Here is a 23,496-nt window from a genome sequence, read left to right on the forward strand (position 1 = left end):
TAAGACCCCTGAGAGGCCAAGAAAGAACTTTCTGAGCAGGCAGAAGAGGCAGGGGAAGAACAGGCGGTCAAGGAGAACAGGTCACCATCAAAGTAACCCACAAAAGGAACAAATGAGTGACGATAATGCAAACATCAGTTTAGTAAATTTAACTGACCTTTAATTAAATGCAGAAGAAATGAAAACTCTTCCTTGTGGTCTATCTTATTGTGCACCAGAGAATATAGTTTATGTTCAGAATAGACTGTTTTAAATTCATCAGAACACTAAGATTGGCAAAATATTTTGACACTGGAAGGACAGGTGCGCGGCGTTATTTAGAACTGAATGAAGACTGATTTCTGATTCTAGTTTATTACGAGATCTGGAGAGTCTCTCAAGAGGGGACACAAGTGTAACAGCAGATGATTCTTTAATTAGGGAACAAGGTCTGCATGTATATGGAAGGTCGGAGTCACCTTTCAGACCAAGGTCAGTCTTTTTACCTGTTGTCCCAAAAGATTCTATGGATTTATTCTCTGATTTGGTGGTTCAAGATTTGAAGGAGTTGTATGTCATGCAAAATTGTAAGGTATCAAAAAACACATCAAAAATAGTATATAGAAATCTGGTTACAAAGTTACACTCACAGCTGATATAGTAGTGAGGCAGACAGACAAAGGCGGTAATATATTCCTTTGGCCTCTTGCCATGTATCAGGAAGAGGCAATGAGCCAACTAAATGACAGGCAATGCTATTTAAAAATTGACAAATTTACACTCCAATACATTACTATTAAATTTAATCTGGATTTCGTTCACTGGATATCAGTAGGGGTTATTTCAAAAGCAGAATTTAGGTTCCTCGAAGTGGAGTCACCCATTACACCAATATCGTATCTTATACCTAAAATCATTAAAAATGTAAATGTGCCACCCGACCGTCCGATCAGATCAGCCATAGGCAGTTTATTTGAAAATACTTCAAAATATTTAGACCATTTCTTACAGGACATAGTTGAGAATCTATCATCCTATACCAAAGATACAGGAGACTTTTTGAAGACAATTTACGATATTGATTGGGAGGATGGTTTTGTAATGATGACTTTTGATGTCTCCTCCCTCTATACGAGCATTTCACATACAGATGGCATTAGGGCAGTGCAGTATTTCCTGAGTTCCCGGCCGCTAACCCTATATAAACACACTGAAATGCTGTTGAGCATGTTGGGTTGGTGTTTACATAACAGCATATTTCTCTTTGGTACGGATCTTTATCCACACATGAGGGGAATCACCATGGGGACCTGCTTCACCGCCAGCCAAGCTAATTTGCATGTGGGCTGGTGGGGGAGGAGCAGTTGCTGACAACCCAATATGCCCAAGAGATGGCAGCGAATGTGGTCCTTTGGTCTTGCTATATTGACGTCGTATTTGTCATATGGCATGGTAGCAAGTTGTCAGCAGAGAATTTTGTTAAGAGAATTAACAGGAATTAATTGAATTTACATTTTACGTCATATCTAAGCAAGAGGGAAGTACAGTTCTTGGATCTAACGATCTATGTAGTAGATGGAAAAGTTCATACTAAAACATTTAGAAAGAACACTGCAGGGAATACAATACTACATGCTCAGAGTTTCCACCCTACTAAATTAAAGAACAGTATCCCTTATACAGAGAATTTACATATGAGGAGAAACTGTAGCTGTCTTGAACAGCTTTTCAAAGCACAGAGTGAACTGAAGGAAAGATTTGAATTGCATGGCTACACCAAAGCTATCCTAGAAAAAGCTAGAAACAATGCAAATTCAAAACCTAGGGAACAGCTAATCTTCACAGACAAAAACAGCAAAGAAGCTCTTTCTGATCAGCAAGATCAAACATTTTGTTTCATTACTGGGTACTATATGCAGCATCAAAAGATCAGAGCCATTTTCCCCAAAATTGACATTTAGTGGGCAGTGATCCCATCTTTGGGCCAAAAACACAAAATAGACCTCTTATCACTTTTCGCAAAGCAAAATCAATGAGGCAAGAAACATGGTCAAGTGATAGTAAGGGATTTAGACGATGCCATAAAGGCAAAGCCTGCAATTGTGAAGTCAACAACACAGAAGTGCCCTTATCCGTCATAGATAGAAAGTGGAAGATCATGAAACGTCTATACTGCAAAAGTGAGTGTTGTATATTCCGGAGGGTGTAGATGTCTTAAACACTTTATAGGCAGCACCATTTTGCGTGCACACCTGCGTACTTTACAACAGGTCAAAGACATCCAGAATAAAGATCAGACGTACCCAGTAGCAAGATATTTTGAACAGATACATGATAGTAATGTAAAGGTTTTAGAATACTTTGTGTTAGACCAGGTGCCAAAAAGAATAAGGGGGGGCAATAGAGAGAAACATCTAAGACAAATGGAATCACAATATATTTTACGATTTAATTCCCAGATCGCCAGGGGTCTCAACTCTGAGGAAGATTTACATGTCCACTTATGAATTTTAACCATGAAGGACCTTTTATGTGAATTTGTTAGAGTTTATGGTTCTTAATCCCAATGATTTTGCTTTAGATTTTTCCTAAGTCCACTCCTGCATATATTGTTTTACCTAAGTTTTTGAAGTTTCACTTATTTACACTGCACTTTAACACTACGTTAGATCTGCGTATAATCAGTAGGAATTTCAGACATATGTAAAACAAAGGGTATTATTGGGCACTTGCCCCGTATGATGGTTTTGATTACATTAGTAGCAATGTTGAGACATTAGGCAGTTATGTGACTTATGCGTGTTCTCAATGAATTGGACGAGACATTGTGTTATTTAAATCACAACTAATTTTGGGAAAATAAGCACACTAGTGCAATACAATAATCCTCAAACACATGATTTGAGTGTGGAGACAGCTGCCGTCAATGTAAAGGCACTTTTAATGCTTGTTGTCTTTTGGGAAAACTCCATACTGGCACAGAGTACATTTTATATAATTATTTCTTAAGATGCATTAGCAAATATGGCACAGGACACTTTCTTTTGAGAACAACTATGGACTTGTCACTTTTATTCGCAAATTTGGCTCTGTCACTAAAAGGTTGTTGAAACTTTATGTGGTTATATAAATGGAAACAAGAATGGCGGCAAGATTGGGTTTGACAAAGACCACTGCTGCGGTTGAAACACGTTAGCAGTGTGTTGTAGCCTCCATAAAGCCCTCTCTTGTGTGAGCCTGAGTGTGCTGGAGTCTGTTCTTATGTGTGAGCAGGTACGTTGAGGCTGGGTGGGTGGGTAAATGTTTGTTTGGTTTTTGTAAGGTGGCAAACCTCTCCAAATTGTGGATATTAACAGCCAGATTCATCAAAGTAAAATCGGCTCGCAAAGGGCCAGATGCGAGCGCTATTTTTGCATTTGGGATTCATCATCCCAAATGCAAAAGTCGCAATTCTAGAAATCGCTAAATTGCGATTAATTGCATTTAAGGAATCTCAATTTGAGATTCCTTAAATGCAATTCATGAACCATTTTAAAATTGCGATTTCGCAATCTGGGGCCGCTATTTACTGCGAAGTCTGACTACGTGGTAAATAGCAAAAACTTAGAAAAATGCACTTCAGTGCATTTTTCTAATTTGTATGTTACACACACACATGTCCTTTGGACATGTGTGTGCGCAACACCAGTGTACATTACCATTTCAGGGGTGCTACTGGGTGTCCTCTGGACACCCTGGCACCCTTGAAATTGCTTCCTTATTTGTGATTCGCTAATTGCTAATCGCAAATAAGGAATGACTCCCCATTCATTTCTATGGGCCTTTAGGCCCATAGGAATGAATGCCCATAGGAATGAATGCCCATAGGAATGAATGGGAAAGCCATTCCTTATTTTCCATTCGCAATTAGCGAATCGCAAATACGGAAGCAGTAGAAATCGCATAAAATATTGTGATTTCTACATGCATCCCGTTTTGCGAGTCTTTAATAGCGAATCCTTAAAATGCGCTAATAAGAACTCGCAAAACGTTACTTTGATGAATCTGGGGGTAAGTTTATAGTAAGATACCTGGCAGTTCCACAATCGACGACCGGCTGCCATGAAGAGGTTGAGCTTGCTATATGGAAGGCCATATCAAGCAACAACCATTTTTGTATGTCACAGAATCTGGAAAAGCCCAGCTATGTAGAGCCATCTTACACCAGAATGTCTGAAGCTGGACAATTGCCTAGACGTCACCTGCTTTAAATACATTAAAACGACTTTTGAAAGGCTTGGTGCCCCAATATTTAATTTTAATCCGGACATCTTATCAACTATTCCCGTAACCCAAGCGAAAGCACTTTTAAATCAAAAAGCATAAAGTTCATGGGCAGGGACTAGAGTGGGATGGTTAGAAAACACCTCCCCTCCTTCTGACACGGTTTAGTCTCTAAACCATACACTTTGTTAGCCTTCCCAGTAAAAGGCACATTGATTTAGTCTCTCCCTCGTAGTCATTGTGAAACCCCATCAGAACAAAGCACTGTAAATCTTTTGCTTTTTTGTACATTTTACACTGCCAAAGAAGGCTGTTTATTCGGCCAATACTACGAGCACTAGAAACCATATCTCATGTTGTGGCCTTTGCATATCTGCATTGCCTGGGAAATTAAACTATTGTTCATGCTGTTTTAAATTACATATTAAGTGCTATAAAGGTACGATCTTATTATTGAACGATTTTGTCGTCACGCTGAAGCCTTTTAATACTTGTTTTTAATGTTTTAACAAAATTCTCATTTCATGAAGTAAATTTTATACTGTATTGGTCTTCTTGTGACTTTTATGGCTTAGTGGAGCTGAATAAATTATTTTTGATGATGGTATATGTACCATTCTCAATAGAGAAAAGCATGACATTAATAGATTTTTGTTTAATGGTGTCAAATTAATAATATAGATTTACTTAGTCTATTACTTGCAATGGGTTTTTAAACTAGTTGCATATATGCAGATTTCGATAAGGTGGGGTCTGAGGAATAGAATGCTGACTATTGAAGAAAGAACCATGACTTTTATGTGCATGTTATTGTAGCCCCACGACAGAGCTGGCTTTTTAGTTTATCGGCATTTACCCTGTGGCCTGAGGCCATTGCAGGGCTAGTTTCTGAATGCGTTGGACTGCTGTTGTAGCCTCAGTCACTTTTCCCACTGATTAATTGTAGATGCCACATGTGGCTTCAACAGAAATAGGGGTGGGAAGAGAAAGAGATCAGAAAAGGAATTGAGAGGGGAGGGGAAGAAGAAAGAGATGGATGGAAAAATAGCACGGAGAGGAAAGAGGCGTATCTGGTTTGAACACCTTTGCCAGGACTTCTTTTAGTTCCCCAGTCTGGCCATGTTTAGCATGTTTTGCTTGCTCGTTTCCTTACAAGTCTTAACACATTTTGTAGTATTTATACGCATCGCATGTTAGGTAAACTAGTAATGCTGCCAAGAAGTGAAAGAAAGTCAGATTCTTATTTCTTTCTTTATTTTTTTTTTAGGCGAAAGACCATTTCAGTGTCATCTATGTGAAAAAGCCTTTAACCAGAAGAGTGCGCTGCAGGTGCATATGAAAATGCACACGGGAGAGAGGCCTTATGAATGTGACTTTTGTTCAATGAGATTTACACAGAAAAGCAATATGAAACTCCATATGTTTAGAGCTCACGGCTATCCTGGTAAGTAACAAATATTCTAAATGTTAACGTTTTTATATTCAATTCAAAGTCAGGCCGCAGGTATTTTTAGAAGCCCTTCATACGATTATACAGATTAAAATGGCCAAACAACTGTTTAAACACGTACGTATCCCCATTCACAGGTCTTTTTTTTACCCAGTTGTAGTACCTCTAGTTAGCACACCTGAAATCCCAGAATATAGCTCGAATTTTAGAACTGTTAATTGCACTTGAGATGTTGAAAAATCCACTATGGTAATTTTTACGTTGGGAGCAGGGAACTTTTTTTTTGCTAGTAGCCATGCAAAATGCACTGAACAGCTACAGACCCATACATTTATGCATTTTCACAAGCCTTCTTTATAACCAGCCCCTCTCCAGTTGCGCCTTAAAAATGGTGGATTAATGTTGTTTCTAGATTGTCCAACAGGTATAAAGAACAATTACATTTTATTTAGCTATAAAAGTCGTCTGCCATCGTGAAAGTTGGGACTTCTTGGGTACGCTAGTGCACAACCACTGATCAGCTGTCTTCCCCAGCTCTCTAGGGATAGGCAACTTAAAGTCTACCAGATGCTGATGTAACTTCTCTGAGGTACACTTTTTAAGAATGTGTTCTTTCACCACTAAATTGTATAAGTTCTCATAGGTATCTACCTTGTTACCCTTAATCCAGCCCTCCAGTGACTTCACAGAGCAATCTACAAAGTCTACCCATGTCTGTGTTGGCACTTCATGTGTGCTCCTAAGCGTTTGCCTATACTCCTCAGGGTAAGGCCAAATAGTTCAATTAGTGTTCCTTCATGTGGGTGTAAGATTCTGCCACCTCATCCTCAAGTGTAAGCGCTCTATCTCTCCTATGGTAGCTTTCAGTTTCCTTGGTAATGACCCCCAGTGTTGTGCACTCACCCTCCTCATCCTAAGAGCTCTCTCATAGGGTGCTAGCCACTTATCTGTTATCCCCCTCAGTGCATTTAGGACATTTCCCCTTTGAAAAACCTGGGATCATTGGCACCACCTGGTATTACCTCTGCTTCTCAACGATATTGCTTCCAGGAATCAAATATTTCAAAGGAGGCCTGTCATATTCTCCTGGACTTGTGGGAGGCGCACTTTAAAGACCTGTATAATTATGCTGGCTCGGAAGACTCAATGAGCCCAGACGCAGTAAACACAAGCAGCACGAGGATCATCTTCTCCCTAAAAGAGATCAAAGCAGGAATAGACGGGCTGACCTGTAACAAGGCTCCAGGCCCCAGGCCCTGAAGGGATCCCGCCAGATGTCTTTAAGAGCCAGACAGACCTTTGGGCCCCCATACTCACAAGAGTTCTCAATACAGCAGTGGAAGTAGGGATGCCTAGGTCATGGTCCTTGGCCACTATAGTCCCGATCTTTAAAAATGGAAATAGGAGCGACCCACAATGTTACTGTCCGATCTCGCTAATATACGTGACTGTGAAAGTCCTGGGAAGGGTTATTCTTAACCGGCTGACAGACTGGGCGGAGGAACATGATATGGTTTCTGACACACATTACGGGTTTAGAAATGGCCGATCCACAACAGACCAGTGCCTTAATCTATACCACCTAGTGGCCAAGTACACCGTGGCAAGTAAGGGGACGGTGTACTTGGCCTTTATGGACCTGACGGCAGCTTTCGATCGGGTGAATTAGAGGAAACTGTGGGAGTGTTTGGGGCAGCTCGGTGCAGACCCAGATGTGATAAATATCTTGAGAGTGCTCCACTAGAACACTGCTGCACACGTCAGATTTAATGAAGAGGGGAACACAACTAATCTCTTCCCTTGTTCAATAGGTGTGAGGCAGGGATGCATCCTGGCGCCTTTTCTAATCACATTATACATAAATGGTCTGGACAAGGCGCTAGGAGACCTAGGGGTGGACTGTCCGCGTATGGGTAGGAGAGGTATACCGGTCCTACTATACGCGGATGACGCGGTACTTCTGGCCCGCACAGCTCAGGGACTACAGTCCCTCATTGACAGCTTTGTCAGCTTCATGGAGGATATAGACCTAACACCCAATCTTACTAAAACCTATATTATGGAAACGGGGAAAAGGCCGTCCAAGAATTTTATTTTTACAATTGGGTCTCACAAACTAGAAAAAAGTGCCGGCTTTTAATTATCTAGGGATTTTATTTGACAATCACCTTAGTTTTAAAACATTGATTAATGACAAATGAATATCCCAAATTTGCTCGGTGGGCTAAATCATGAATTTTGCAAAAAGATTAGGCCACTGGTCACCCAAGGAAATCATGCACCTTTACACCTCAGTATGCTGTGCTAGGACCTTGTATGGAAGCGAGGTTTGGGGTTTTAGAGATATCTCGTTGCTCCAAAATGAGGAAAATAAATTCCTGAGAAAGGTTCTACATTGTTCATGAGGAGTTAGGCCTCTCTAATATCAGCGACAGGCTAAGACTCAAACCCATAACCTGTTGGATTAAAATATGGACGAACCCTGAGGCCACTTTAAGCAGGCAAATACTAACGGACGGCATTGCCCTGGATAGGGGACTAACGATACCTTGGCTTAAATATGTGAGGGATACCTTGAAAGAGCTGGGATATGTTAAGTATTTTGATGAATCTGTTACACTCAGACATAAAGACAAGGGTATCATAAAGATGGAATACACAAGGCAAATAGCTTCAGAAAGGGAGGATAGAGAACTGATGAAATCCTCGGTGAGAGCCCACTTGCTAACCAAATGAACCCCAAGAATGGAATTTCATCTGTCCAATATGTACAATAAACATGACAGATTCTTAATGACCAGATTCAGGTTGAATCTCTTGCACCACATTTTATCAGTTCCAGCAGGGTACACACCAGATATGGACATAAAGGGATCCTGCGGCTGCGACCAGCGGTCTCCGCAGGACACTCTTCACTTCGTTTTAATATGCCCCTTTTATGCGTACCCCAGGACAATGTTTTTTAAACCGCTTTTAAGGCAAGCCAGATTCAACCAGGCAAAGGTGGCTCTACTGTTTTTGAAACTCTCAGCTGATCCTCTAACATTGTTTAGTATGGTAAACGTCTTGAGATCTGTTGTGAAACTAAGGAACACTAGAGGTGATGAATAATTGTTTTCGATCACCTCTTTTGATAGAAGGGTTGGCTGCACTAAAATGGCCCAGTATTCTGTTTTATTGTATAAACTGTTTTCAACCAGGCTTTTAGATATGAAATATTTATTCTGTGATTGTTTATATATACTCCCATTTTATCATGTAACATTGACCAGTTGTAATGCTTTTTGTTTTTTAAAATAATGCACTTTGTATGGTATTGTTTTTATACTGAATAAATTATTCTTGAATTGAATTGAATTGAATTGATCTCTGCTTCTCTTCTGCCACAATTTTATTGGGGTCTCATCCCCAGCCTGACCCTCCTTTTCTCTAGGGGCAGTTTCTTCTCCTCCAAGGCCATTTTCCTCTCCTCAATCTCCGAGAGGCTGAGCTGGGCTGATAGGTCTTGTGGGCTCACTGAAGAGGAGTATCTTTCACTCCCAGACAGGGCGTTGCCTCTTGATCACTCGTTCTCATCCCCTTTCTGGTTATCATACTCCTCTGCACCCCCTTTTCCACTGTCAGTGGGGGGGTAATCTAATCTTCCGGTTGGATCTGAGCGCTCCTTGATTCTTCCCAAGCTTTGAGGGCCTTTGCAAGTTCTTTTTTGGATACAGTATTTCCAGGGTAATATTTTTCTCCCTGCACAGGGATCTCATAGTAGTGTTCTTGAGTGTGGGCAGGGTAGCCACATTGATTCTACTGTTATCCATCTTTGAATACTTGTTGTAGAAAAGGCTTTTTTCTACTGAAACTTTTCTTCTAGGGAACAGGTGCATTTGGAATTTTCAGAACTTGGCAACTTGTAAATCTTTTCTTGATGTCGACTTGGCAGTATGTTATTAGTGGTTATCAACTTATTAGTTGTCTTGTACAGCTTAAGTTCTGGATCCCAACACTAGTCACCAATGTGAAGATCTGAGTGTATTATGTGATATGGCTATGGAGCCTTATAGTGGAGTACACTCACAGATGCTGTCTTCGGTCCAGTCAGTATTGTTTACGTAACATTAGCTCAACGCTGTGTAGCTGTGGCTGCAAACAGTAAGGCTTGGCATAGGAACTTAGTGTGAGGCATTTAACAGCACCAAACAACAAAATAAGAAAATCACACACCAATAAAAAGAAGCAACAGCAATTAAAATAATTGGAGCATATTTTCATGAATTTTTAGAGACCTTCATCAAAACCCACCGGAGTATTCCGGAGACTAAGATTTTAGCCATGTTTATCCCTTTTAAATGCAACTGCAAACAAGCATTGGTCTACAAAAAGTTTGTAAACTTTTTTAAAGTTTGAAAAAGTTGGTTCGGTTACGCTGGCCCGAGTTGGGTGACCAAATCCAACATGGACGAGGTCTAGGGGCCAGTATGGATGCTTTGGACAGTCACCTGGCCATTAAAGTGTTTTTAGAGCTAGTTCTAAACTCTACAACATGAATGCAATAGAAGTGAATGGGGTGGTCCTGATGCTGAGGAATGCAGGCAAAGAGGCTTAAAAGGATGCTCCAGTTGTGGTACAGTCGATGGAGTGTCTTGGTGTTGGTGACCATGGGCGTCATGGAGTGACTTTGGCCACTGAGATTAGGGTCCCTCGAAGTCCTGTACTTTGTAGTAGTCTGGCAGTCAATGCTGCACTACTGGTCTCGCAGCACTGCGGTTAAATGCTCACTCTTTAGTGGGGGCTGGTGTCCCTTAGGTGCAACGAATCAGGACTTTGACAGCACTCCTGGGACCGGCAGAGTCTGTGCAAGTTTTGCTAGCTCGGATATTCTCTTTGTGGTGCCCTGCGGCGGCAAAACTTCTGCAGTGGCTACCAACTTGTCCATTTGGGGTCTTTCAGCTCGTTGTCCTGTAGCAGGTTCCTGTAGATCAGCAGACTGATCCTTGGAGTCACTGCTGTTGGTAAAGGCAGGAATTTGACTTTTCCCCAGGTCAGGAGCCACAGGCTCTGTCCCAGTTTCACTAGCCCAAAAGTGCAGCAGCGGCAGTCCTCTCAGTGGTGTAGCCACTCTTTGTGCGGGTCAAGGCTATCAGGGCAGTCCTTCCTTGGTCCTTTCTTCTTCTCTAGTGTGAACTGTGGGGCAGGGAGCCAGGGGTGCCCTACTTGTCTCAGGAAAGTGCCCTGTGGGGACCATTTGGTCACTAACCAATGGACTACTGGCGTCCCCTCCTCTCTAGTGATGAAGTTCTTGTAATGTGTGGCATCTGGCTATCCCAGGCTACTCCATTCTTGCCCCCTCCAAGGCAGCACAACCCTTCCTTGGTCGTCAAGAGCAGGGCATCCCACCCTGAAGGTGTGGCTACCCTACCAGTGGGTCACACGCCCATGGGAAAACCGTTTTGGGCCCTGGTTCCCCTTCCTTGGATCTGTCTCCTAAGTATCTGGAGGAACAAAAGACATCCAGCTCAGAGATGTTGTCCAGCCACAGCAGCCCTTAATACGCGGCATCACCTTAGAAGCCTGCCTTTTGGGCTAACACCCTGAGTCTCTTTCTGGGAGGAGAGGTAACGCCTTGCTCTGTGGCAACTGCCTTTGTTCCTGGGCATAGGAGTTGTTCACACATTTCTCCAGGTGGTTAGAAACCCATCTGGTTGTCAGTGCCTTTGTGAGGTCACTGGACTAGCTGGAGTGCAGAGTGACTACTTTCTAAAAGTTGCTGAACTTTAATAGTAACTTTAAATCTGACCTGGGCATCTGGTTGGATTTTATCTCACAATTAATTTTATACCTTACTCAACTTAGTTAGATGGTCCAATTGAGCAGTTAGCTGGACCGGGGTGCCAGCCGTTAACCTCTGTGTTAGCCAATGTGGCTCCTAACCCTTCCACAGCAAAGCGACAATTTGGAAGTGTTGCTTTTAAGAGATCTAGAAAATCATATGTCTTACTTGGTAATATAATGCTCCCTGCCATAGGACTCTCCAGACCTTCATTAGGGGAAAATTATATATATAACTTAAGGTAAGTGGTGGTATTGCCATTGGGTGAAAATGCAGTCGAGCCGGCAGTGTCACACACTTACCTGTCAGTCTGCAGTCCATTTTGTCTCTGTTACATGCTGGGTGGCAGACAGAGTCCTGCAGCCCTGGATGAACACTCTGTGTTAGATGCCCTGGACACGTAGATACCATATCCCAGGGACTTATAAGTAAGTTAGTGCTTGCCAAATGGGTTTATCCAAATCGACTTAACTTGATATTGGTTTGAAACACTGGTATTGAGATCTGATTAGCAGGCCTCAGTGCGCCCTCAGAGTTGAAAATCCAGCAGCTTCAATCTCAAAAATGTAGGAGTGAACATGCAAGAAAAAAAAACGTTTCTTTAGAGTTGCCAAACGTTTACTGGAGTCTTTGAATGCCAGGACAGACGAGCTCTGCAGATCCAGTCAACAGACCATGAGGGCACCTTCTTCCAAGGGTGGTGCGCAACATCTGTGACCAGTTGGACGTGCCCTGACTGGATCTTCTGACCACCACAAAAAGTGCACACTATTTTAAATTACTGCTACGTTAAGTTTCCATTAATAGAGTCCTTGAGGATGCTGTTCTGTGGAGCACAGATTCTGTATAAGTTCCCTCCGATGCCTCAAGTTCTGAGAAAGATCAGAAACCACCAGTCATCTTAGTAACTCCAGATTGAGCATGAGATTGTAATATTTCAACCTGCTGAGCCTGTGCACTTGCACCTGTTTCTCCTGGAGGACCCCTTGTCTCAGCACCGGAGCAGGCTACTGCACCCAAATCTTCACAGTCCAAATCTCCATTCATAGAGATTGGCCAGTGACAACTGATCAATTTCGACTTTCCAGCTGAAGTGGTGGATGTGATCCTTTCAGCTAGACTCTCCTTGACTAAATCTATGTATTAGCGGCATAGGGATAAATTTGTGGCCTAGTATTGCGAATGTCAGCTAGATCCTTTACAGACTAAGTAATCAGACGGTCTACTATTTGTTTAATCTTTGGCTCAACAAGGCTTTGCTTTGGGTACAATTCAAATGTTTGTGCCTGCTCTTTTGGCTGTTTCATGTTTGCCTGACTGACCCTCTTTATTCAAGTCACTTGTTGTGAGGTTCTTTAAAGGCTGGTCCTCCTGTGTCTGATGTGCACACCATTTAAGGCTATGTACAGTTGTTCTCTATGGCTCATATCGATCAAGACTTTATTTTCATCACTTGATAAATTGGTGTTGAGAACCTGGACTTTCTTTCTGCTAAAGGTGGGTATCCCCCTTTCCCATGGGTCAATCAATCATCACCCTGGATGCATGTTTCTCTCCTCCACATCCCTGAAAGCAGGAGGACAGTCTAAATTGCCTAGACCTGAGGAGAGCCCACAGTTTCTACATCGAGTACACAAACGAATATTGTGTGGATTACCAGTTGTTAGTGGGCTTTGGGTCCTTAATCCCGCTGCGCCTATTTTACATTCCCGGGTTGAAGGTACAGCTTGTCCGCAAGAACCTCTTAAAAAAATCTTGGAAGATACTGTAGATACACTGACTCTAGACTTTTTACCGTTGTTTGACAACGACCTGGCATTAAATAGAACATTGTTACTCAAATGTTTTAGTGAAATAGAGAGCTTAAAATTAATTCAATCAAATGACATTGATTTAGTTTCTTTGTTAAGAATTGATAATATATCATACATTAAGGTAACGTTCTATTCTAAATTAATAGTGAATCTTATCTTGAATCAAGCTGAAAATTTTCAAAGTCGAGGAATTGATGTGTTACCTGTTTTGGCGAATTGCAGAGATAGATTCCATGAAAATCGATCTAATCAATCAGGTCACCCTTTCTCCTTTGAGGATTTAAAGATTTGTATATCAAAAACTAAAAGGCTAGTGTCCCATGTAATTCCAGCTTTGCAAAAAATTTCCAATACCCCAAGAGAAGATAACCATCAATGGGATTGGCTTCCTGGGGTCTTATTAAATAAACCAAAAGATAACCCAAAGCTATTTTCTCATCTTTAGCAGCTGTTTAAAAATTCTTTCTTGGAATACTGCAGGGATTAATAATAGTCCTGAAAAATTACAGTATCTTTTCTCACTGAACCCAGATGTGATTTGTATTCAAGAGACCTGGTGTATAAATCGAATAGATGCGGGGAAGGACTGTTTTGTGCTTGAGGTTGCGGCCTTTCCTTCGAAGAGAGGGCATGCAAAAGGCGGAATTGCATGCCTCCTCTCTAATAGAATAAAGTGGAACTATTCCCACTATGTGGATCAAAGTAACCTTTTTCAGGCGGTTACTTTGAATAGCTTTGGCAATGGGGAAAATAAAAACCCACTGGTCATAATAAATGCTTATATCCCCCCTGAGAATTGTTATAGCAGTGTACTGAAGCAGGTTTTTACTTTTATTAAAAAGATTAAGGAGGCAATACTTACTCCCATGGTTTTGCTAGTGGGGGATTTCAATTGTAGAGTTTCCAACTTTAGCTTAGAACTCTTTAGAAATAAGTCTAAAGAGGAAGCTTTTTTGATTCCTCAGCCCTCTTCCCTGACAAAATCAAAACTAATAAAAGAGGGAAAATTCTGCTGGAAGAGTTGTCTCTTACGGAGGGACTAATAGTGAATGGTAGGCTCCCTTCTGATGTTCCAGCAAATTACACCCATAAATCCAGCACAAGTGAGTCCATTTTGGATTATGTAATTACAGATTATTGTTCCTTCCCTTTATTGAGAGATTAAGTGGTCTCAGAGAACATATTGAGTGACCATAAGTTGTTAACTCTAACCCTTTCAATACGCCTTCCTGAATCTGACCCCTGGTCACTTAATGGTGATACTGTCAACATGAATAAAAAGTCTGGTAGATGTTTCTGGGACTTCAAAGCCATAGAGGGCCTGGGGCGTATTTTGAATAAAACTATCTTAGAGTTAAATAACTGGAAAGGGTCTGAGTTAATCCACTTCAAGGATCTTATGGAGAGAATCATTTTGGATGTTAAAAAATCTAATTTGACACCGAAAAGGATTCTTCTCCCAAGATCAATTCTTCTTCTTAATAAGGAAATAAATAAGTTAGTGAGGGAGCAATACGTGTGCAGATCAATTGAAAGACTCCATAAAATTGATCTCTTAAAAAGGAGAAACAGGATTAAGAAAAAGATAAAAAAAGAAAAAGAAGATTCCCTTTGGATAAGTCTACGGGAGGCAGTGGTTCATGGCAAAGTTAGACAGTTTTGGACCCTTATTGGGGAGGGATGTGGTGCAAGAGTTGGTCCCCTACCGATTCCCATCCCTGAATCATCATGGGTCAATTATATCTCTACCTTATACGCTTTGAATGGGGAGTCGGCTGAGCTTAGGGTCCTTAGTATTGAGCTTGACTTGGCAATAGAACCCCCCACAGAAAAAACTATTGAACAGGCGATTAAGGATATGCGTACTTCAGGAGCCATGGGACCTGATGAACTCCCGATATCTGTCCTGAAACAGGAGCCAATTTTATGGAGAAAAATATTGTTTCCTGTTTTCAGTTTCTGTTTCATGAAGAAAATTATTCCTTCTTCTTGGAAAGGAAGTATACTGATGCCACTCTTCAAGAAAGGCGATAGGGATATTCCAAAGAATTACCGTCAAATAGCCCTCCTTGATGCAACTGGAAAAGTTTTTACTAAATGTTTGTTATCTTTAATTAATGATTGGGTTGATACAAACCATATATTACCCCTAGAACAGACAGGATTTCGAAAAGGGCAAGGCACATTAAATAATCTTACTGCACTACAGATCATTTCAGATAAATATGTAATGGTCCGTGAGGGATATGTGTATGCGGCATTTATAGACTTCTCCACAGCATTCGATAAGGTGGATCGCATTCTGCTGTGGAGAAAGCTATCTGCAATGGGCATGCCTCCTCACTTGCTAGACCTGGTGCAGGTTTTACATACTGATACATGGTGCCGTGTCCTGCAAGGTGGAGCAAGGGGGCTATCACGAGTTATCCCATCAATTAATGGATTGAAACAGGGTTGTCTCCTTGCTCCATTGCTCTTTTCCCTGTATATTGCAGATCTTCCTGCATCTATCTCCTCAAGTGATGGTATAGCCCTGGTTGTAGGGGGAATTCCTATCTCCTGTTTGTTATATGCAGACGACATCATAATATTAGATCTAACACGTAAAGGGTTGGCCAATCGTCTTCGAGCACTTGATCTTTTTTCCGAAGCCCATTTCTTGAAGATCAATGCATCCAAAAGCAAAATGATGTGTATTGCAGGGAGAAAAAAGTTAAAGTATAAGAACTTTGTATGGTCAGCTGGCGGTCACAAATTGGAGGTGGTAAAGACATATGTCTACTTAGGAAAAATTATCTCCAATAATTTAAGTGACAAACCCCACACTGATAACAACTCCCGCAAAGCTTTGTCCCAGGAAAAGGGCTTGACCACTTTATATTTAGCCATGGGGAGAAGACATTTTGATCCCCTACTGGAAGTCTTTAGGGCAAAAATTCCATCCTCCCTTTTGTACGGAATGGAATTGGTAGATTTAAGGGAATGGAACTTTTTACACACCATAGAAGGGAAGTTGTTAAGATCGGTATCTTCTCTTAATACTGCCTGCTCAGCAGCCGCCTGCAGACTTGAATATGGCCTTCACAGTAGCTGGGTGCAGGGCCTAGCAGCGGTAGTACGGTGGGTGGCTAGTTTGGCTAGAGGAGAAAAGGGATCATTAAGAGACTTTATGAAGATCGAATTTTTAGGCAGTTTAAAAGAACACTCACAAATTGTTAAAAATGTCAGAAAGGCGGTAGACCTTCTTCAATTGGAAGAGACCACTCTCTTTATTATTTCAGCCGCACAATTAAAGTTACTTCTGAAAGAAGCAACCTGGGATCTTAGTTTTAAAATGGACAAGGAGGCTATTTTCGCTAAGAAGGGAGCTAACCATCTTACTGACTCGTATATGAGGAAAGTTATTCAACCTTATGTCACCTGGAATTTACCTCATGGCATTCGACGTTTTTGGTTTCTCCTAAGACAGGATCTATTACCATTAAACAATCCATTAGCAAAATGGTACGGTACTCCTGCAATTTGTAATTTTTGCAACCTGTCCACCCAGGATTGCTTGCATGTTCTCTTCATATGTCCCATATTGCGCCCGTTTCGGCGCAAGTGGTTAAGATTCATATGTCTGCAATTGGGTATTTTAAATGCTAACTCTTTTTTACTTGCACTGTATAACCCTCCAAATGAAATTTTCTGTTTTAATATTTTTAACTTTTTTAAATGTTTTTTAGCTATTTATTGATGACTTTTGTGGCTGATGAAATTGGACTTCTCTGTATTTTTTGTAAGCATTGTAAAGGTCTATTTTGCATTTAGTGGATTTTGTATTGTGTATGGTTTTTATGTGGATCTCCTCGGAGTTCCAAAACATAATAAAGGAATTGAATTGAATTGAATAGTGGGCTTTGGTGATGCTTAGAAAGGAAAGTTGGTGCAGTGCAGAAATAGACCTTGTCCTGGTGGATTGTCCTATGTTTGAAGACATATTTATTTATTTATTTTATTTATTTAAAGAGTTTTATATAGCGCTGGCTAGACCTGAAGGTATCAGAGCACTTTACATGAGAATCAACAATGTAACAGAAAGAGATCAACAATTACACAACACATCAAAAAATAGGGAATGCATTAGGAGAAGAAAAAAGGAGAGAGAAAAGTAGTGGAGGGGGCAGGGGAGGTGAGAAAGGGAGGATAAGGGAAGAGACAACAAGGAGAGACGAAAGGAAGTCTGTCTAAAGACCGACTGGGTAGGTGACGACCAAGGAGGGAATCCACGGCCCATCTCCCCTATAGCTAAACCAGGTAGCTCGATCTGGCATCAGACAAAATAGTTAAGTCTCAATACATTGAGAGAGGAGAGATGGAGAGACTTGATTAGAGAGAGGATGCGGGAAGAGACGACAGGAGAGACAAAAGGAAGTCTGTCTAAAAACCGACTGGGTAGGTGACGATCAAGGAGGGAATCCACGGCTCATCTTCCCTATAGCTAAATGAGGTACCACAATCAGACTAAATAGTTCAGTCTCAATACATTGAGGGAGGAGAGACGGGGAGACTTAAATAGAGAGAGGATGCGGGAAGAGACGACAGGATAGACAAAAGGAAGTCTGTCTAAAGACCGACTGGGTAGGTGACGACCATGTTGTATTTCTATCTAGGACCCTAATTCGATATTCCCGATTCATGCCCTTATGTGGTTATAACAAATAATATCCTTATAAAGGCATAGGAATCATATCCATATTTAGTAATAGCCCATGCAGTCCAGAACACAGCAAGGCTACTCCCATAGACTCCTAGACAGCACAATGCGTTCTTTAAACAAACCAAGCCTCCAGCAGCCCGGGAATTCCCCTGCTTTTGTTTTGATTTGCACAAGAACTCCTAGAGTCCAGAAAGAACTGTTTGTTCTTAGTGACGTCTTATGTCCAACCTTACATCAAACCCGACACCTTTCAGGTATAAATATACCAACGTTGCCTTAAGCAAACACACAGTGGTGGGGAGCAGAGCGACGTTCTACTTGTCCGAGAGCCCAGCTGTTGCCAGAGCCGAAGGTAAACGCCCCTCCCTTTCACGCACTGAGAGAAACGCTGTCTTTTTCTCCAGCCGGGAAAATCCAGCACCGGTGTTCCCTAGTCACCCTCGCGGGTTGCTGGGAGATCGAGTCCTGAGAAACGAGATACAAGACCTCCTTCATTTTATAACCAAGGTACGGAGCTGATTAAAACCTTAGAGAGAATTCTTGATTCCGATACTTGGCAAAAACCTAACTTAACTTAAAACTGCAACTTACTTACTCCTTCCCAAGTATTAGGCTTAGGTCAGGTACACCGGGGTAGGCGTATCTTAGAAGCATCAGTTGAGTTTTAGTCAATGTTTTTATGTATGTATATATTTTATCCATTTTAAAGTATCACATGGCTAAGAAACCATATCAATGCTTTTACAGTATTATTTCATAATACTACTTTTACTGTACACACTTTACTTTACAATAAGTATCACAATTGTGGCAATTCATTTCTCTTGCATGAGAAAGAAGACTGCTCAATAAAATAACACCTTTTATTGAAAACGCCTGTCTCTCTATTTCTCTGCACTCTGGTGAAATTAAGCGTGCACTATGGACCGAGTGAAATAGCTGTCTATTGTTTTCACACGACTCTAGAGATACACTCTTTATTCTGAGGGTGCAAAATTGTCATGTTTATGCGGTTGTCAGAAACTAATCCCTTCTTGTCTAAATCAGGACGGTTAACCCTTTCCTGAACATTCAAGAAAGTTTCTAGTGACCTCTGAGCTAGCTGGCAAAAATAATAGGGGGTTTTCCCGTCCTGTGCTGCATTCTTAGTATTCCCATTGTTCATGACAAGGTCAACTCGCCATAAGCACAGCGCAGGTAAAACCCATGACGAGTTGACCTTGTCATGAGCATGGAAGGGATTAAGTCTAACATAGTCAGTAGAGACCTAGATGACCTCAGTCCTACGTCTACACTGCTGTTTATGTTATTCCAATGCGCAGAGCCTATTGGGAATATAGGAACTACACTACAACCAAGGCCCATCTCCCATTATAGCTAAACCAGGTAGCTCCATCGGGCATCAGACAAAATAGTTCAGTCTCGAAACATTGAGAGAGGAGAGACGAAGAGACTTAAATAGAGAGAGGATGCAGGAAGAGACGATAAAATAGCTAGATCTCAATTGTTGAGGGAAAGTTCACAGAAAAACAGGGTGGGGACTAAGGGCCAGGACAGGTGGGGGCAAAGGTCAGTAGCAGGAAAGTGGAGAAGAGTAGAGTGGGGAGGGGTAGGGGGTAGGGACAGGAGAGAGATGAGGTCAGGAGAGACGTAGGAGGGTTTGTTGCGGCCGTCATTTTAGGCAGGCAGTATTTCAGGAACGATCATTGTGTGGGGTGACTACATCGAAGCTTTGTTGTCTTACGTGTCCCTCTAGGCTCTGAAAACTCACTGCATACCAATGTTTTTTTGGGCTTTGCCATTGTATTCGTGTTGGCCCCTTTACATGCTTTGTGCCACATTGCCAGGTTCCATGACATGCCATGCCAACTCACGGACTTCAGGGTTATCATTAAAGGACACGTATGTCAGACGGAGCAGGCATAAGTTCTCCAGGACGTTCAGGATGAAGCTAAAGTGCCCCATAGCGGACTGTAGTGTGGGCAGATAGGCACTGAAAGCAGAGCTGTAATGTAGTCTATACAGTGGAGCGGTAAGCCATCCCAGAAATAGCAGTACCCATATAGATCCTCAATCAAAAGGTAGTAATATCACCTACCACCGCACTCGTGTAATTTGAGTGCTCAGATCTAGGTTGACCTTTTTTTTTCCACTCGGTTTAACCCCAGCTTCCTATGTAGTCTCTTTCGGCTCCCTCTCTGTGCTGCACCCTCGCTTTCTCCACCGCTTTGTGTCTTGTGCCAGGTCCGTCGCTCCTCTTGTGCACCCTCCGCGTTCACGGCAGTACTGATGTTCGTCCTCACTCGGTTTCCCTTACTTTTTTTTCTTGTGATATGGTATTGCTGCTTTACCGATGTGTTTCAGGACGTCCCCTTTGTGGTCACCGTTACACTCCCCCACGCGGCGATGCAGCACGTCAGCAGCAACTCCCAGTTGACTTCAGCCTCCTGCTGGCACGTCCTGGGTTGCTGCTACCTTCTCTGCTTGTCCAGCTGGTACCATCACTGTGTGCCTGTTCCTGTCTGGGGTGGTCAAAATGGTGGTGGTGGCTGCCCTGTAGTTGTTTCTCATGTGCAGTTTCGGTTTCATTCTATGGGCGCACTCTTCTCTTCGTTTGTGTATCGATGTGTGGTGATGTGTGGTTGCGTTTGGTTGGAGAATCAACACTACACTTTTGTTGCCAAGAGGTACAATTGCTGTTTGTCTCTCCGCTCGTGCCCCTCTCCCTGCAGGCAGTGATTTTCCCAGCTGTGCCCGTTTTGTGAGCATTTGCGGGTGGCTGGTCTCTCAACAATACATCAGTACACCCCAATACTCTCTGAAATATGACTTGTCTTGCTTTATATCGCTCACACAGTCTCTCCGTCTCTGTTGGCTCGCCATTATTTCAATCTGCCAGGTCAGCACTCCGGTGTCGCACAGTCTCCTTGCACACGCTCCACACTCCCTCTTCGCGCTCCGTGTCCAACGCTCGAGGTGTGCCCCCTGCTGCACCCCGGTGTAGGGTCTTATTGTTCCTGACGCCGGCTGATGTAAGGGAGTGGTGGTTGTTCTAGTAGCTTTGTCGGCGCAGCAGACCCTGGTCAAAGTTGAAGCACCTGAGGATCTTCATGCTCATTCTTCCAGAGCATTTGTGCTTGTATTCACCAAGCAATTCTGCTGACAGTCAGTTCTGCTGAGAAGGATGTTTTGCCCGCTCATTTGTTCTTCAGGAATATTTTGTTTGAGTCGTCTTATCTGATTTCCCACCTTTTGGGAGGTACTACAAGGGTATCTTTTCTAAAGATGAGAAGATCAGAAGAACAAGTAACTTGCCTTCGGTTGTGCTCTTTCTGGTGGATACTCGATCACTATTCACAAATAGAGGGGCAAAGGGCTTTTATACATGTGGTCCAGCACAGTTGCCCAAATGCAATATGAAAAGTAAAATTGTGCTATTACCGAATGATCTAGAATTTAGCAATATACTCGATCAGACCACAAATTCCTCATCACCTTCCCATTATGTTGAGTGGATGCCTGTATCGGGGGGAAAAGGCCCCAAGGTTCAGCACACTGTCTTCTCCAGTTTGCCATGATTAGGCCACATCTGAGGGTGCAGTGGAGATCAAAACAAAACTGACGTTGCTGCACAGTAATGGCACCTAGATACGACTGCGCTGTCACTTTCAAAGCAGTACGCAAGGCCATTGCTCAGTCCCCTGGCACCACCGGTGCCACTCGTGAGCAACTGCTTTAAAAATCCAAATCCAGTCTGGTGCCTGAAATAGTTTTTTGTGAGTTTTTTCAATAGTGTTTATTAGTTTTCTGTTTGATACACACAATCCCAAAAGCAATGGGAGCTATACATAAATGCCTGAAATTATTGTTAAGGTGAGTGAAGAGTGTGCAGTTAGGTTAGAGTATCCACCTTGAAGAGTGGTGTCAAAGGTCAGTAACGTGTTTGATTTGTATAATCTTGATGCCTACCAGCAGAGATTAATGGTATGTGCAGCCCAATCCCGTAATCTCCGCTGTATCCACTTATCACGTATTGCCACCAGGCTTCTGTTGAGTTTCTAACATCATCAAAGTATACAAAAGGATATTTTTTCACATTAAAAACACCTGGTTTAGCACACATTTAAAAACTGTACGAATGGCATGCTTTGTTCTAACAGTAAACAGCAGTCCTTGCCTCCGCAGATTGAAGAGGTTTAAAATAAAAACTGGCCAGCGTGAAAATGATGCTAGACATCTGAAATGAGACCTAATTTCCAGTATGTGCCAATGGCTCAGGCAATCCAAATAATGTATGTTTGTGTGCTCAGGTTAGTATTCGTTTCTTTAATCTAGTGCATCAGTGCATCGGGTTTTAGAGATTTATCAAAATCGCCAAACTTGCAGGCCTGGCCAGACCCCCTTATCACTTTGAACTCTCCATTAGTTATAATAATCCGCTGAGAAGTAATTCGCAATTCGCTATTTTAAGCCAGTTAACCATCGTTAACACCTGCTAATAAACCAAATTTATGGGCGCAGGAAAGACAAATTAAAGCAGCTCAAAATATTTTCTAATTACCGTGTAAAATGCCAGAATTTCTTCTTCATTACAGCCTTTAATTAGTTCCAATACCAAATTTGATTTTTCTTTTTCCTTAGATAAGGTTACGGTCCCTCCAGAAGACGATGAGGAACGAGAAGACCTCAGTCAAGCTCTTAACTTGGAAGAAGTCGTGCAGGAACCCTCGAATGACTGGCAGTGTGGCTTAGCAAGCGTCTTCCGATGACTTGCCCCCTAAGCTATTCAGGCCTAGAACTTATGAACAATGAAAACTCGTGGATTTGTAACTTCTAAGGAATATCTAAACAGTCATCGCTTCGTGAGCTTCTAATATTCCGAGAAAAGGCAATATTTCACCGGAAATGGATTGCCTACAAATCAGCGCCTCAGGTATTGCTACAGGCAGTTTGTTTCTGACCTACGAACAATTGATCTGGTTGTGAAGAATAAAAGCATCTTGGAATCAGTGGAATACGATCGCCTAATATCAAGAACAACCAACCATCAAAGCTTCTGATTACTAACTGCAGCTTTTTATATATTTTTAATACAAAAGATAGAAAAATGTTATTTACCAAAAATGTACATGCTACGGATAAAGTTTATAATGCACATTGACATATCTGTGTATTTTTTGTTCATTTTTAAAGTTTTAGTTTCATCCCAGGTGGATGACAACAAAAGAAACACCCAAACTAAACTTACTTTATGATATCCGGAATTTGGCGGAAAATGGGGAGAGAGTCCCTGTTTTTAGAAAGTGATCTACCGGCATGTGATGATCAAACGTGTCATATTCTACCAGATTAAAGTGAACATGCAAAAAGAATTGAAGTACACAAACTGTGGCATGTCATTGCACTTCCCAGATGCACATATGTACTTTTTTTATAGTTGGTCGAATTGTGGAAATCCGAAGCCATA

At 41.9% G+C, this 23,496-nt stretch overlaps 1 protein-coding gene across 3 annotated transcripts in view; it reads left to right on the top strand.

The window, feature by feature from the left end:
* ZNF236 (zinc finger protein 236) overlaps nt 1-23,184 on the top strand; it is a 1,135,475-nt gene extending 1,112,291 nt beyond the window's left edge. For all 3 annotated transcript variants that reach the window (XM_086965182.1, XM_086965180.1, XM_086965183.1), the window contains exons 31-32: nt 5,510-5,686; nt 22,671-23,184. In XM_086965182.1, coding sequence (XP_086821308.1) covers nt 5,510-5,686; nt 22,671-22,798 — 305 coding nt within the window. In that variant the 3' untranslated portion in view covers nt 22,799-23,184. The remainder of the gene's footprint in view (nt 1-5,509; nt 5,687-22,670) is intronic.
* Nucleotides 23,185-23,496: the final 312 nt, after the last annotated feature.

Source organism: Lissotriton vulgaris, chromosome 4_1 (genome assembly GCF_964263255.1).
Source record: "Lissotriton vulgaris chromosome 4_1, aLisVul1.2, whole genome shotgun sequence".
In the NCBI taxonomy this organism is placed as follows: Eukaryota; Metazoa; Chordata; class Amphibia; order Caudata; family Salamandridae; genus Lissotriton; species Lissotriton vulgaris.